We start from the raw sequence: 14,494 nt of genomic DNA, 5'->3' as shown, positions 1-14,494 counted from the left end.
CGGCAGCACAAGCGGCAGCACAAGCGGCAGCGGAAGCTCCAGCGGAGACAGCAGGAGTGACGAGGACGCGGACTGTGTGGGGGCGGCGCTGCAGGAGTGCGTCGGCGTGCTCTCGCGGCTGTTCGCGTTGTGCTCGAGCCGAAGTGGAGAGCTCCCTCAGAGGCGTGCGGAGCCTGAGTGGAGGAAGCGGCTGCGACGTGACGCCGCTGTCCGCTCGCACAAGTACGAGCTGCTCTGCGGCGAGCTGCCGCACGCGCTCCTCAGCCGGTGCCTTGCCGTGTTGCTTGCTAGCGGCTTCGTGCTCCACGGTGGTGACCTTGGCGGCCGCCTGGCGACTGCCGACTTTGTCGATCTGCATTTCTACTCGCTGGGGCTCCTCGGCTCGCTGTACCACGCCGCTCGCGTAGTGCGCCAGCAGCCCGATGCAGCGGCCGCTGTTCGCTCGCTCTATCGGCGGCGGCGAGAGGTGTTTGGCGAAGACGCCGTTGCCGCGACCACACGAGACGCGTGCACGACGGCCCCCACCGACACAGCGCTTGTGCCGTGTGATACCGGCGCGATGGGGCTGCGGCACCTGCACGCGCGGTGGGCCGTCGCCGCTGGCGGCTCCATCGTCGTGGATGGCAGCTTCGGCGTGTGGCTTCGGAAAGCCACTGTGAGGGTCTCGCAGTACTGATGCTACACCGATTTGTCTGTCTGCCTCTGACGGTGTTTTTTTTTCTGCCAGTGCTGGTGCCTCTGTGTGTGTGTGTGTGTTTCTCGCTCTCCTGACACATGCGGTGAGGAATTCCCCGTGCTCTGCCCAGCCGCCTTCTCCTCCTCGTTCCTCCATTGCCACCCACTTTCTAATTCGCTCTGTGTTGTGCCTGACTCTATCCCCCTTTTTTTTTCTTCTTTCTTCCCATCTTTTTTTTTTCTCTTCTTCACATTTGACGTGTGCACGCATGCGTGCAGCGACTCCGTGAGCCAACATGAAGCTTAACATCGCGCACCCACGCAATGGGACCGTCAAGCAGTTCGATGTCACCGATGAGGTCCTCCTCCGCGTGTCGCTGACCGACTACCGCCTCGGCAACGAGGTCGATGGCGCCATCTTCGGCGAGGCCTTCAAGGGCTACACCTTCAAGCTGCAGGGTGGCTCTGACAAGGATGGCTTCCCGATGGTGCAGGGTGTCATGGCCCCCAGCCGCGTGTCGCTGCTGGTGAAGCGCGGCGCTGTCGGCTTCAACACGTTCCGTGGCTACCAGGGCGAGCGCCGCCGCAAGTCTCTGCGCGGCTGCATCCTCGCGAGCGACATCGCCGTGCTCAACGTCGTCATCGTGAAGACAGGGGAGCAGCCGATTGAGGGCGTCACAGATGTCTCGGTGCCGCGCCGCCTCGGCCCGAAGCGCGCGAACAACATCCGCAAGCTCTTCAACCTCTCGCGCGGTGACGACGTGCGCAAGTACGTCATCCGCCGCAAGGTGACGAAGGAGGGCAAGAAGGACCGCTTCAAGGCCCCGAAGATCCAGCGCCTGATCACGACAGCCATCAAGGCGCGCCGTGCCAAGAAGGTGAAGGTCGCCATCGCGAAGGTCCGCAAGTCCGCGGAGGAGCGCCGCGAGTACCTGCGCCTCATCGGTGCTCGTCGTCGCGCCGCCCGCCAGCGCAAGACGGCCCACCACCACACGCAGAAGGTGGCGATGCAGAAGCAGGAGGTGGCCGCGTTCAAGGCCAAGAAATAGTTGGCACACAGGGAGACGTTCGAGTTCTCTTTTTACTTTTTGATTGTTTATTTACGAAATAAAGACATAAGGAGGAAAAACGCATGCCACCAGGTGGCGTGCGTCTCTCCATGCTGTGCGTTTTTGTTGGGCACCGTTCTTTCTTTCTTTCCGGTGTGTGTTTTGTACCTCAACGCTGCTGCTTCTTTTCTGTTTTCCTTCTTTTTTTTTGGGGGGGGGGTATTTGTTTTCCTCCTCTGGGCCAGCTGGTGCAGGTGTGAAGGAAGACAGGGCGGACGGAGAGGGCGCGCAATGTCGCGCCGTGTGTTTGTTCGGAACATGAACGGTGAGCTCTCGTCGACGTGGCGCGGCGGCGGCTCAGAGGCAAATACGATGGGTGTCAACGTCGCTACGTTCGGCGCCACCGGCATTCTAGGCATGCACGTCCACCACCTCTGCTGCTACCACGGCTTCACTAGCATCCTGCCGTTCCGCTTCCGTGCGGGCATGGCGAGCGGCGTGCGCACCCTCCGCATGGCCGGTGATGGCACCGTGGGGCAGAACTTTGATACCGACTACGAGATCGACAAGGAGTTCGTTGTGAAATCGATCTTGGAAAAAGTTGATAACGTCATCAACGTAGTGGGTGCCTGGCAGGAACCGACGGTGTACGAGAACAGCCAGTCGTGGTTCTCGATGGAGTCGATCAACGTAGAGTGGCCCCGCATGCTGGCGCGGTGGTGCCGTGAGATGGGTATCCTGCGACTCACCCATATGTCGATGGTGGGCGCCGACCTCAACAGCCCGTCCAAGTTGCTCCGCCAAAAACGCGAGGCGGAGCTCGCGGTGCTAGAGGAGTTCCCCACTGCCACCATTATTCGCGGAACGGACGTGTTCGCCGAGAATGACTTCACCTACTCCAAGTACCTAAAGGCGCAGCGCCACCTGAAGATCGTGCCGGTGCCGAACAGGGGGGAGCGCATCCATCAGCCAGTCTTCGCCGGCGACCTGGCAGAGGCCGCCTGTCGCTCAATTTTGCTTGACCACACCGAAGGCCACATCGCCGAGCTCGGAGGCCCGGTGCGTTTCACGACGAATGACCTGCTGCGCTGGTGCTCAGAATGCAACGGCCAGCTGCACCTCACATGGCACATGCCGACTTGGATGTGGCGTGTCGGGTGCACGCTGAATGAGCGCCTGCCCGTTCATCAGGGCTTCGGTTTGGGCACTCGAGCACCAGCCTGGAACAAGGACTGGCTTGACCGGCAGTTCATTGACAACTGCGCCACACCGGAGCGTGACCCCGATATGCTAGACTGGGAGGACTTCGGCATCCCGCGGGAGGATCTCTACAGGATGGAGGAAAAGTACTTTGTCACGTCGGTCATGTGGTCGAAGGATGCGCCATACTTGGACTTTGGCTCCCGCATGTAGAGCATCGCGTGCTAGTAGTGGTAGTAGTGTGGTATTAGTGTTAGTGGTAGCAGCGAGGGGAGCATGGGGGGTGAATCAGCAAAGGGGGATTGGGCTTGGTCTGACTCTGTTGTGGGTGCGTAGTCTCACGTTACTAGTATCATTTATCTGTAGAGGAAAACGAAGAAAAAAAACAAAATTGTTGCTCTTAGTCGTGGAAGCATTCACTCATCCGCGAGTCTCTTCTGGCCGTGTGCAGGCTCCTTGTACTGCTGCTGCTTCTGCTGTCGTTGTTGTTTTTGTTGTTGTGCGCGCGGTGTCGCGTTGTCGTTTCTCATTTTCACATTGTGGAGTTTCCCCCTTCCGCTTCCTCATATATATATATATATGTGTGTGTGTGTGTGTGTGTGTGTTGCCAAGAAACATTAGAAAAGGATGCGCTACGCGGTTGAGCCGTGCGCGTCGGTTCGCGACCGCTTGACCTCTGAGGAGCTGCGCCTCCTCCGTGACAGCTTCATACGTCTTGACATGGACGGCGACGGGGTTGTGAAGCTGCAGGATATCCACGACGTTTTCAAGGATGATATGCCGCCGGCAGCGTGCTTAGAGACAGACGAGACTTTAGATTTGGTGTCGTATCTCAAGACATTCCTGGGACACGTCGGGCTGGTGAGACGGTTGGTGACCCCAGCCCATGTGAAGCTCTCGGATGATGAGGTACTTCTCCTTGAGGAGGCGTTCAGCCACATGGATGCGAATGGTGACGGATACATTGATGAAGGGGAGCTCTGCAGCGCGCTAATGGAGAGTCTTGGCGTCTGTGGCGATGACACGTCGATCACATGGTTGGCAGGCGTCATCATGACGCAAACTGACCGCGATGGCGATAGAAGGCTATCTATTTCGGAGCTTATCTGCGCGCTCTTGGATGACAAGGGCGTGTTCCCACCGCAACTCATCACACTTCCGCCGAGGGACCAGTGGAAGGAGCAGGTTCATCTGCATGATGCTGGTGCCGCATGTGCGGTGACCTCGCCGTGCCACTGGTTCTCTCCATACGAGGTATTTGTTGTTTTGCGCCTCGTCAGCGCGATTGCTAATGAAAGGGCAACACTAACGGCAGTTCAGCTTCGCGTGCGTCTTTCACATGGCCTTCGGATATCGCATGGCCCCCTGGGCTGCTCATCGTCGGAGCTCGTGTCGCATCTGTGTCATAGGGCTCTTCTTTTGGCCCCATTTAGAAAAGCTATTGGTGCAGTTGACTGCGAACGCTTTTGTGCCCTGGCTGTGGCTGACCCCAGCGTTTTGTTGTTGACTGTACCGCCCCCTGCTCGCCGCTTGGAGTTGTCAATGCGTGAATTGGCAAAGATTCCATACCACACCGGCCGGCACCTTACTTTTGCTCTGATGGAGTTTGACCCAACCTGTAGTGGGGCGCTGCTGCTCGATGAGATGCCGCAGAAGCTGCGGGTCGCGTTCCCTGGGATGGAGGAGGCGGCCGTGCAGTTCATTGTAAGGTGTTGCACCGCGGCGGCGGATGTAAACTCCAAGGGAGGCTTTTCACTGCAGCGGCTGGTGCGTCGTCTCGCGATTCGGTACTATGTGCTGCCGTGTGGGTACGCGGGGAAACCGTGGCGGCGCCTGAGCCCCTTCGAGAGAAGTCAGATACGTACGCACCTGCTTCATTCGGACGTGGAAAGTTGGTGCACCATTTCTCGTGAGGAGTTGCGTGAGTGCGTGGTGAGGGAACTGCTTGAGTCTGATGCCTTTTGGGACCAAGAATATGTGGCGTCATTAGTGGCGTCGTATGTGGAGACGATGGTCTTCACACGGCATATGCCGCCCAGTGAGGTGCGACGGGCGATGTCGCAGGAGAGTTGGCCGCCATCTGGGGATTTGGTGGAGGAGACGTGCAGGGCGGACATAGCCGCTAGGATGACGGAGATTAACTTGGGTCGTGAGGGGCTCTTCGCTGTTGCAAAGGCCACCTGCGAACTGGATACCTCGCTCGATGGTATCATCAACGAAGAGTTGTTCCTTTCGACCCTCCACGGCGTGGTAGAGCAGCTTAAGCCGCAATGGGGCAAGCTGCAGGTGAATCGGGTGGTGTGTGATGTCGTGTTGAGCTGCGAGTTGACGGAGGAAGGTCTGAGCGTGAAGTGCTGCACCCTCGTGGAGCGTCTGCTGCAGAACCAGCCTGCGTGAGAAACAGAGGTGCTGTCTTCTTCCCACCAACAGAAAGGTGCTCGTCTGTATGTGGAGGGTGGGGAGGGGGGGAGGGAGGGATTGTGTCTGAGCGATTTTTCTTTCACTGCATGAAGGCACACACACATACACTCTCTCTGTTTGTCTAACTGTTGCATGGCTTTGGTTTCTCGTATGGTGTGCATTCGAATAGACCGTTTACCTCCTTGTGTCCCCATATACAAACAGTGCGGGACCCAAATTTCTTTATTTTTTGTTTTTATTGCTTTTCTCTCCCTTTCGCTTCATCCTTCTGTTTTGTGTATGCATGCATGTTGCCTCAGGGAATTTTGGGCTTCTACCCCGATTACTCCACTCCAACCCCCACCTTTTCACTAGCATTTATTCTCACACAGAGGAGACAAAGCGAAATGCGTGCGGCGGAAGCAAGGGAGACGCCTGTGGATGCACCAATCTTGTGCCAGATCCGTACAGGCGGCGCTGCCGGCAGCTGGCTGGTCGGCACTGTGCACACACGTCTCAGCGCGTCGCTGGGGGATGTGCGCGTGCTGCTGAAGAGTCTCGCAAGACGGGCACGCGGCGACACAATAGGCAGCGGCTGTGACGCGGGGGTGGACGTGGCGCCGGTCAATGCGACATCAGAGGAGTTACAACGAATAATGTCACACCCGCTGCATCCATTCGACCTCGGCTCCGCCTTCTCATTTGTCAGACATGGGGGTTGTGTGGCGGTGCCACAGCGCCACGAGGGCAGGGTGCGGCTGCTAGACATATTCCCACGACTTCCGCGGCAGTGGGGCGTGTCGAGTGCCGCGGGATGGGCGATGGAGCCACCACCACCACTGGTGAGAATTCTGGTGCGGCCGGAGGAATATGCACCCTGCAGGGATGCGCTGTCGGTGCTGTTCGTCTCGCAGGGCGAGGCCGCAAGCTTGATGGTGGAGCAGGTGGTGGTGGAGCGACACATGCTGCAGCAGGGAGCGTACGGTCGCCCGTACCAATTGAAGGAGCTCTCAGCAATTTTGAATCCATGGAATGCCAACGTAAAGGATTGCTTTGGGCGTACAGTGTTGCATGAGTGCGTCCATCAGTGCTCCAAGGAGGCGGTGACGTACCTGCTGTCTCTTCCATTTATCTGTGCGAATGAACAGGACGCGCAGGGCAAGTCACCTCTCCACATCGCAGCCAGGGGTGGGAATGAGTTTATAGTTGCACGACTCCTGGAGTCCGGGGCAGACATCCTTACTGCTGACATTTCTGGTGACACCCCTCTTCACATCGCCCTCAGGCTCCGTAGTGATCGTATTGTGGAGTTACTCTGCAAGGGGCTGCGCGCCAAAGGCATTCCCATGGGTAGACTCGGTTCCTGCAAAAACAGAGTGGATCTCTCACCCATAGACATGTTTCGTATGTACTCTCCGTCGTTTATGCAGCTATGCGAAGAGGGCGACACGGCTGGCATGCGGTCACTCTACAGGCACTATCTGTTCCCCCGCGAGTCCATAAACGAGCACGATGGGTATCTTCAACAGTCGGCCGTGCACGTGGCCGCTGCTGGTGGACACATAGATGCTCTCAAATTACTTATGGATGATATGGGGTTTGGGCGCTTGCTAGAGAGCAACAGTAGCATCAACCTTCTTAACAGTCGCTTGCAAACGCCGCTGCACGTTGCAGTTGAGGGAGGACACCTGGCGGTGGTGAGGTTGCTCCATGAACGTTTTCCGCACTGGGTTTCCATGCAAGACATCACCGGTGCCACACCGCTTGTGGCGGCCTTGAGGATGCGGAGACGACACGTGACAGTGGTGGAGTACTTGTTGTCATCCTCATCGTGCGGGGCCGTCGCGCCTGATGCGTGCGATAATAGTGGGATGGGTGCGTTGCACTTTTTGTGCGAGTTGGGTATGACACGTGCCGCCAGCGCCCTCATCACTTACCACGGCGCGAACGTCGGGCTCTCGCACACAGGCGGTGACGCAGCCGTGGCAAGGAGATTCCTCGCCAAGACGCGCAGGCTGCCGCGACTGGAGCGGCGGGTGAAAAAAAAGACGAGTCAGGCGGAGAACGGGGCGGAACCACCGGGAGTGACGCCGCTTATCTGTGCCATCCGTGGGAGGCGCAGCAGTGTAGGAACAGTGGAGATGCTCTTGTCGCACGGCGCGGGAAAGCACGAGGCCGAGGTTATCGAACTCCTCTTCTACCTCGTCACGGGAGAGCACTACGAGTTGGCCGACCGCGTCGTCGCGGCTGGCATGACGAACACGATTCGCCACAACGAGCTTCTCAACCGCTTCTGCCGCTTGAAGCACGGTGTTGGTATTAGATGGTGCACGGAGCGGGGCTGCTGTAGCTTGAATTCGCCTGCTGGTGGCGGCTATCCATTGACGCTGAGCGCAGCCCTGGGCGATGCCGAGGCTGTCAGCTTCTTCTTATCACGTGGCGCCGACCCAAACGCCCCAGCAGGCGACACTGGGCCACTTCTTTCAGCCATCAGTGGTGGGCATGACAGGGTTGTGGAGCGACTTGTGCGAGCCGGCGCGCGGCTTACGGCTGTAGACGGATCCTGGAGTGCACTGCGCACGGCGGCAGCGAAGAGCGCTGAGTCGATCGTGCGAGCAATACTTGGGCTGCAGTCGCTGCCGCCGACCGAGGTCCTCCTCGCGCTAGTGCACGCGATGGAAAATTTTCACGAGCCGAATCGGGCAGCGTGCGAGCAAGTATGTGTGCACCTCGCTCGCTTCCTTGACCTCACCGCCACTGGTGACATTCACCCCACTGAACTTATTCACCTCGCGGCGAGCCGGTCACTGTTCACTGTGGTACGGGCGCTTGCCGACCGGCTTCTCGCTTTGCCGACGTCGACACTCCGTGAGATTTTGAACAGCACCCCACCACCTCCGAGGAGGTCATTTGTCCTCATTGAACCTACAACAGTCCCGTTGAAGGTGAAGGCGCGCCGTCTTGTGACACGGAAGGGGCGGCGCGGTCTATACACTCCGCCACTGCCGTTCAAACGTCTGGTGGTTCGGACACGAGATAAGGACGTGCTGTTTCACCGCCTGCGATTGCGTGACGCGTTCAGCTTCTGCGCGGAGGCCAATCAGGTGGCACTGCTGGAGTGCCTCCTCTTTGATGTAGGTTTGCGGCCGTGGACAGAGGCGGACCACCGCGGTTGGAATGCAGCAGACTACGCCGCTGCCGGGTCGATTTACAACGCCCTTCGAATGCTTATTGTTGGTGGGTTGGCACCTTTCTGCCGTCACAAGATGCGCTGCAGCACACCACTCAGAGCACTGTGCCGGGCGATGACTGGTGTGAGCACAAATCACAACGATGGGGGTTTGCTGTCCTCTGTTGTGTGCAATCTGGCGATTTCCAAGGAGACGGCGCTGGTGCGTCAAATTCTCCTAGACGCCTGTAGGTACTATGATGTGACGGATTTAAATGGTGCCGGTGCATGGCTAGATGAATTGTTTCTCTGTTGTGTTCGCAGCGGTTGCCTCGAATTGTTGAGTCTCCTGAAAGAGGAATTTGGTGTCACGTTAAGTGGAAGGGTTAACTTGTCGCCACCGCCGCCGCTGCTGTTGCTGGCCGTTGCGCGCCGGGAGGTGGAGATGGTGTCGTACCTTCTTCGGCACGGGGCGCCCATTGGCGTGACAGGTAAAATTCCTGCAACAGGTGCCTGCGTCCAGCACTCCCTGAGACGCGAGAAGCGTAAGGTATCTCCCTTGTGGTTGGCAGCGCGACTAGGCGACACTGCAGTGGTGGAGTTGCTGCTCTCCACTGGACCTCTGCGACCGGATACATGCAGTGACACCACGGAGCTCTGTTGTGATGCGCTCAGGGCTCTTGTTGAGGGGGTGCCGCACAATGCCTCAGAGCCTCACGACCTTCTAGTTGCGCGAACCGTTAACATGATGGCGCGTGCTGGACACGTGTGCTTGTCGCCTCGTATCGTGCGAGATGCCGCGAAGAAGGGGCTGGTACAGACAGTGGTGAGCTTGGTAGATTGCTATGGGCCACGTATCATCATTGAGGATATTATAGACGATGAAATATGCTCGTTACACTATTTGGTTAGCCGAAGGACTCTCTGCGGGTTGCTACGGTCTCTACTCGTGCCGGACAGTGAATTGGAGCCTGATGAGATGGGGGGCGCTAGCCGAAATCTTGCGTGGAAGATACTTTCAACAGCATTCAAGATAAACCCTGTGGACTACGCCCTCCGAGCAGGATGCACTGAGGGTGCTTTGCTTCTCGTTGCGTTGGGAATGTGCGGAAGCGGAGAACACGAAAAGGGTCGCAGTTGCAGAGTTTATCGTGCCATGCGCCTCTGCACTGCACGGCGTGTGGTGCAGGGGGCAGGCTACACGGTCCTGCACGCAGCTGTGGAGTTGCAGTACCATGATATTGTGAAAAGGATTCTAAGCGAGAAGGCGACTCTTCTGGGCATGGGTGACAAAGCCATTGAGGCCCGGCAGAGTGGCGACACACCCTCCATCGCTGCGCTTATGGCGTTCTACTTTGATGAAGCTCACCGCCACCTGTCGCTGGCGCGTGGGAACGTCGCACCCGTAAAGCTTTCTCCACGTGACGTGCCGTACCTTGTCTTTGGGCAGTCGGACTGTGAGGAAGAGTACCGTGGGGTCACACAGCACTCTGCGTTGAGCGGTGGGCTCGAACAGGCGGTGAACTGGCTCCACGGTACGCTGCCTGCGATTTTTCTCTGGCATGTACTCTCACGTCATCAGCACTCGTTTTTCTTCGAGAGCGGATCCTTTGTGATGACGAAGTTGACCCCGATGGGTTTTGCCGTGGCAGCTGGGAACTTGCCGTGGGTACGGCAGTTGACATACAGCGGTGTCTCTACGGTGAACGGGGACTCGGTTGTCGCCAGGAGACACCGCGCGCCGCCACCATCGCGTGTCAAGTTGACAATGGCGCCCCTGCAGAAAAAGACGAAGGTGCGGGCAGTGAAGAGGCATCATGTGTGTGACAAGGGGAATGCGTGCTCAATAGCCTTGACTGACGAGCGGTACCACATCAGCCCACTTATGCTAAGTATGGCAATCATTGTGGAGAGTGCACAGTCTGGTGACACTGAACGGCTGCTGCAGCAGCTGGAGATCATGCGCTTTCTTCTTGGCTGTGATCGGTGTTTGCAGCGGGAGGAGGTCAATCCCCTTTCGATTGTAGCGGCGGGTTTGATGCTGTGGGACATCCTAGAGGCGATTGTGGAGGCAGCAATGAAGCTGGCGGACGACCCCACGGAGGGCCGCTTCTTCGTTACCCTCACCGAGACGGAAGTGCCACCCATCATGGGGCGAGCCATAGGAACAGCGCGTCATGTGATGCACAAGGCGGCTCGTTGTGCGCCGAGAGAGATTCTTATCTTACTTGCGAAGCATTCCCAGCGTGCCGACATTGAAGAATCTTGCGATGCCACGGGGAGGACTGTCTTTTTTCATGCGCTGCTTCATCCGCACCAGTTCGCCTTTGACGTCTTGATGGGTTTACGTATTCCTGCGAGCAGATCGTGTTGCAGGAGGACTGGTCGCACGCCGTTGATGGTCGCCTGCCAGCGCGGGCAACTACCGCTGGTGACAGCACTTCTGAAGAAGACAGGACTAAACGGAACGGATCGTTGCGGCAATACAGCACTATTGCTGGCTGCTGCTGCTGGCCAGCTTGAGGTTGTTGAACATCTTCTTGCGAATGGCGCCGATCCGTCATATAGAAATTCTCGAGACATGACAGCTGTGATGGTTGCAGCCCTTGCTGGGCACGATGACATTGCCCTCCCTCTCGCTGAAAATTTTTCAAAGATGGATGACTTCTTTTCGCAGACGACAACGACTCTTCACTGCGCTGCTATGGGCGGCTGCTGGCGTGTAGCAGCATCTGTTGTAAAGAATATCGAAAAGGCAGACCCCCTGGCAGGAGATGGGGAGGGTTTCACAGCGATATATTTGGCCCACGCGTTTGGAAATGCTCACGTTCTTCGAGTGTTACTGAGCGCTGCGCTGCGCCGCGGCGTTGAACCATCGCCGTCCCTTGTCGTGGAGCGCCAGATATTTGCCTGTTCGTCAGCTTTGCCGCACTACGGCTGGCTCAAGGGTGTCCTGCAGGTGGGCCAAGCTCTGCTCGAGGAGTCACAACGGTGCTCCTCCCGTCAATTCGTCGTGCGTCCTGGAGAACTGACGTATGGCAGCTCCACAAGTTTTAAATGGTTTACCGTACCCTTGCTTCGCTGGTGTGTTCGGAACAACCACGCGGTGGGGGTGCGCGTTTTGGGTGATATGAACATTGGCGATGATTGCGGCGCATTGCACGAGGCAGCCAAACGGGGATATTTGGACGTGATCGAACTCCTTTTGAAGTTGGATATGAGTAATCCTAACGAGCCGGATAGTGCTGGGAAGTCGCCATTTGAATTAGCTGCAGTTAATCAACATGTGGACTGCGCCTTGGTTTTACTCGCCCGTACCAAAATTGACGTTGTGAAGTTGAAGACGCCGGATGGGAAGGGCGGGGAGAGTCCACTGCGTCGCATCGCCGTTACTGGTGGGGCGGAGGTCCTCGTCGCGTTGGTGGAGGCGGCGCGGCAGCAACACCAGCAGGGTGGCATGGGTTGGTCTTCGGTGGCGTCGCAACTGCTTGATGCACTCGATACTCCCGACTCTACAGGCATGACTGCGTTCGAGTGTGCTGTGGCCATGGGGAACGCCGCGGGGGTGCTGCGCGTGGCCCAGACGCTGCAGCGGTTAGCGGCCTGGTCGAAACGGAACGTCGCCTTGACGATTTCAAACTCGGTGCTCCTCCAGCTCCCTAACGCTTCCCCTATGGTGCGTGTTCTTTTGTACGACGTGTTTAACGTCCCAGATGTGGCTATGTGTGTTGGATTTGATCAGAAGCGTGCGGGGCGGCTGAAATTTGCAGATGTTCGACTTCTTGGCATCAATGCTTTGAAGAGGGATGCATTCTGCGCCCCCGAGGTTGCGGGTGTATTCACACTGGATCACGAGATCACCGTCGCCTCCTCTCTGTTGAAGAGACTGCGGTTTAAGATACGGTACAAGCCACGCCCTCTGGCGGAGAAGACTTCAGACGAGCAGGTCCAGTTGATTCAGTGGCTTACTTCGTCACTTGTCCTTTCGAGTTATGAGGACTGGGGCGGGGACACTGCCATCGATACAGTGGAGCTGGAGCTGGTGTCACACCGGTCAGAGGAGTTTGCTGAATTGTCAGGTGGCGGCCACCTGCAGCATTCTGTATACGTGGATGCCCGCCGACTGCTGACGCCGAACCTACAGAGTGAATTCCAATTTGCAAAGAGGAACGAGGTACTGAGGTTGCGGAGTGAAGCCGAGGACCTTTGCCGCTCACTGACACAGAAGATGTGGCTGCTCCCACACCCCGCTTTCTCCAAGGGGCGAGTGGCGGTGGATTGGGGCGGTGGTGGTGGTGGTGGTGGCGGCGGTAGCAGCAGCAGCAGTGTGGTGACGATGGCTGCGGCTGTGACACGCCTCATCAGCGACGGCCTTGCGCGTGTCGCGGTGTTCCTTGATGGAAGGCTGAAAGACTGCCTCGACGGCGTCAGCGCGGCGGATGTTGCTTCCGTGACTGCGGCATCCGAAGGAAGTGACGTTGGGGCGAGCATCCTTTTCCGCTACACACACAATCCAGTGCGAAGCCGTCACCCTAGTGTGGGTGATGGGTGCGTCATTCTGTTTGGCGATGACGCGATACAGGACGTGGACCAGGCGCTCCATTCTGCCCTTTACAACAGGATCCAGGCCGACGTGAATCTTGTCCACGTAAGTTTTATCCGTGACGCGTTTGTGGCATATATTCAGCAGCATGTCGGCACGCGAATGAGCGGAGAGAGAGTAAACTTCAAGCTAGAGGTGGAGGACAGCGCCCTGCACGAGCTTCCGCCCCATCTTCTAAAGGCCATGATGACGGACGCAGCTGAGGCTGTCGCATCGCTGATTTCGGATTCAACCACCGGTATGCGAGCCTTGCACTCTTCCCGCATTGTGGCCGATTACATCGCGCGAAGCTTCCGTTTAGTGGTCGTCCTCTTCTCTTCAAAGCGGACCCCGGTGGCGGAGTACTTGGAGGGAAAACTAATGTTGTGCCTCAACCGCCAGCTCGCGCCGACACGGTCTGATATATACGGCTGCCTCCGCAGCAGCGCAGTGCGGGATGGGGTGGAGCGTTTGAAGGCGGCGCTACCTCGTTTGGTGGCGGACGCCGGCCATCGCCTCAACGCCTGCCTTCCCTCAGCAACACTGGTTCTCGACTCTACATCTTTTATTGAGGGACAGGATGACGAATTTGTTCTGTCGACACTGAGTCTGCTTTGTCATAACCAGGGCGCATTGGTTTTGCAACCGCTCGTGGAGGGCGTTTCTATTGGCTGGGACACCCGTTTGGGTGTTGTTGTTCGCCGCCATGTGCGTCAAATAACGGTATCGCTTGAGACGTGTGGGGATGCGACGTGTGTGCTGTACGATAGTGGGAATCTCGTTTACAGATGCCCACTTCATTGCGTGGAGAGGGGTGTGCATGCGACTTCTTCTTGGCAGTTTCTCTCCTCAGAGCAGATCGCATCGCTGCTGCTAATTCAGCTCACTGCGGTGGATTCCTCGGTTCCTGAGCTCATCGACACAACCAAACCCTTCGCTTGCTGGTCACAGATCAACGGCCTTTGCACAAAAATTGTGAATGCAGGTTCGCGAAATTGTCTTGTGCAGGTAACGACGCGCAACATCTTAAACCGCAGGCTGGGGCACATGGTGGGCAGTGGCCTCAGTCTTGTTGGGAAGTGGCGCTCTGTTCGGGTCAGCGAGACGGGGGGTGGGGTGCGCTTCACCGCGCCGAGCAGGGCCGGGTATTATTACCAGCACGTGCTGATGGCTGGGAAGCCGCTGTTCAACTCCCCACTACTTGTTCGAGTGCGGCCGCGCGCAGTGCACCTGCCACGCACGAAGGTGCTCTCAAAATTCAACACAGTGGTGGTGGGGCGACCTTTCCGCGTTATGTTGCGCCTCCGAGACAGATACGGCAACAGGATAGAGGCACCTGCACCCATCGACGTTGACACAGACAGCACTGGGGCCGCAAGGGTCATTGGATGGAAGCGCCGCCGTGTGGACCTTGTCGAG

General features: G+C 57.7%; 6 protein-coding genes across 6 annotated transcripts in view; 4 read left to right on the top strand and 2 right to left on the bottom strand.

Annotated features, from left to right (window-relative positions):
• Positions 1-676, top strand: part of DQ04_03951050 (hypothetical protein) — a gene marked incomplete at both ends in the record, with an annotated part of 1,389 nt that extends 713 nt beyond the window's left edge. Inside the window, one exon of the mRNA XM_009313226.1 lies at positions 1-676. This exon is cut by the window's left edge and continues 713 nt beyond it. Within this exon, the coding sequence (XP_009311501.1) occupies positions 1-676 (676 nt within the window).
• A 295-nt stretch (positions 677-971) lies between these two features.
• DQ04_03951040 (40S ribosomal protein S6) lies at positions 972-1,724 on the top strand (the record flags this gene model as incomplete). Its single annotated transcript, XM_009313225.1, has 1 exon — positions 972-1,724. One exon carries the CDS (start codon positions 972-974, stop codon positions 1,722-1,724), a length of 753 nt encoding a protein of 250 aa, XP_009311500.1.
• A 291-nt stretch (positions 1,725-2,015) lies between these two features.
• Positions 2,016-3,137, top strand: DQ04_03951030 (NADH dehydrogenase (ubiquinone) 1 alpha subcomplex 9; the record flags this gene model as incomplete). The annotated part of the gene is made up of 1 exon (XM_009313224.1): positions 2,016-3,137. One exon carries the CDS (start codon positions 2,016-2,018, stop codon positions 3,135-3,137), a length of 1,122 nt encoding a protein of 373 aa, XP_009311499.1.
• A 414-nt stretch (positions 3,138-3,551) lies between these two features.
• Positions 3,552-5,321, top strand: DQ04_03951020 (putative calmodulin; the record flags this gene model as incomplete). The annotated part of the gene is made up of 1 exon (XM_009313223.1): positions 3,552-5,321. The coding sequence occupies one exon, from the start codon at positions 3,552-3,554 to the stop codon at positions 5,319-5,321; it is 1,770 nt and encodes a 589-aa protein (XP_009311498.1).
• A 346-nt stretch (positions 5,322-5,667) lies between these two features.
• DQ04_03951010 (hypothetical protein) lies at positions 5,668-6,288 on the bottom strand (the record flags this gene model as incomplete). The annotated part of the gene is made up of 1 exon (XM_009313222.1): positions 5,668-6,288. One exon carries the CDS (start codon positions 6,286-6,288, stop codon positions 5,668-5,670), a length of 621 nt encoding a protein of 206 aa, XP_009311497.1.
• A 6,418-nt stretch (positions 6,289-12,706) lies between these two features.
• On the bottom strand, positions 12,707-13,186 carry DQ04_03951000 (hypothetical protein; the record flags this gene model as incomplete). Its single annotated transcript, XM_009313221.1, has 1 exon — positions 12,707-13,186. One exon carries the CDS (start codon positions 13,184-13,186, stop codon positions 12,707-12,709), a length of 480 nt encoding a protein of 159 aa, XP_009311496.1.
• Between the last annotated feature and the right edge of the window lie 1,308 nt (positions 13,187-14,494).

Source organism: Trypanosoma grayi (genome assembly GCF_000691245.1).
Source record: "Trypanosoma grayi strain ANR4 Tgr_395_V1, whole genome shotgun sequence".
Lineage (NCBI taxonomy): Eukaryota > Euglenozoa > Kinetoplastea > Trypanosomatida > Trypanosomatidae > Trypanosoma > Trypanosoma grayi.
The sequence above is the reverse complement of the archived record's forward strand: the minus strand, read 5'-3'. Positions and strand labels throughout refer to the sequence as shown.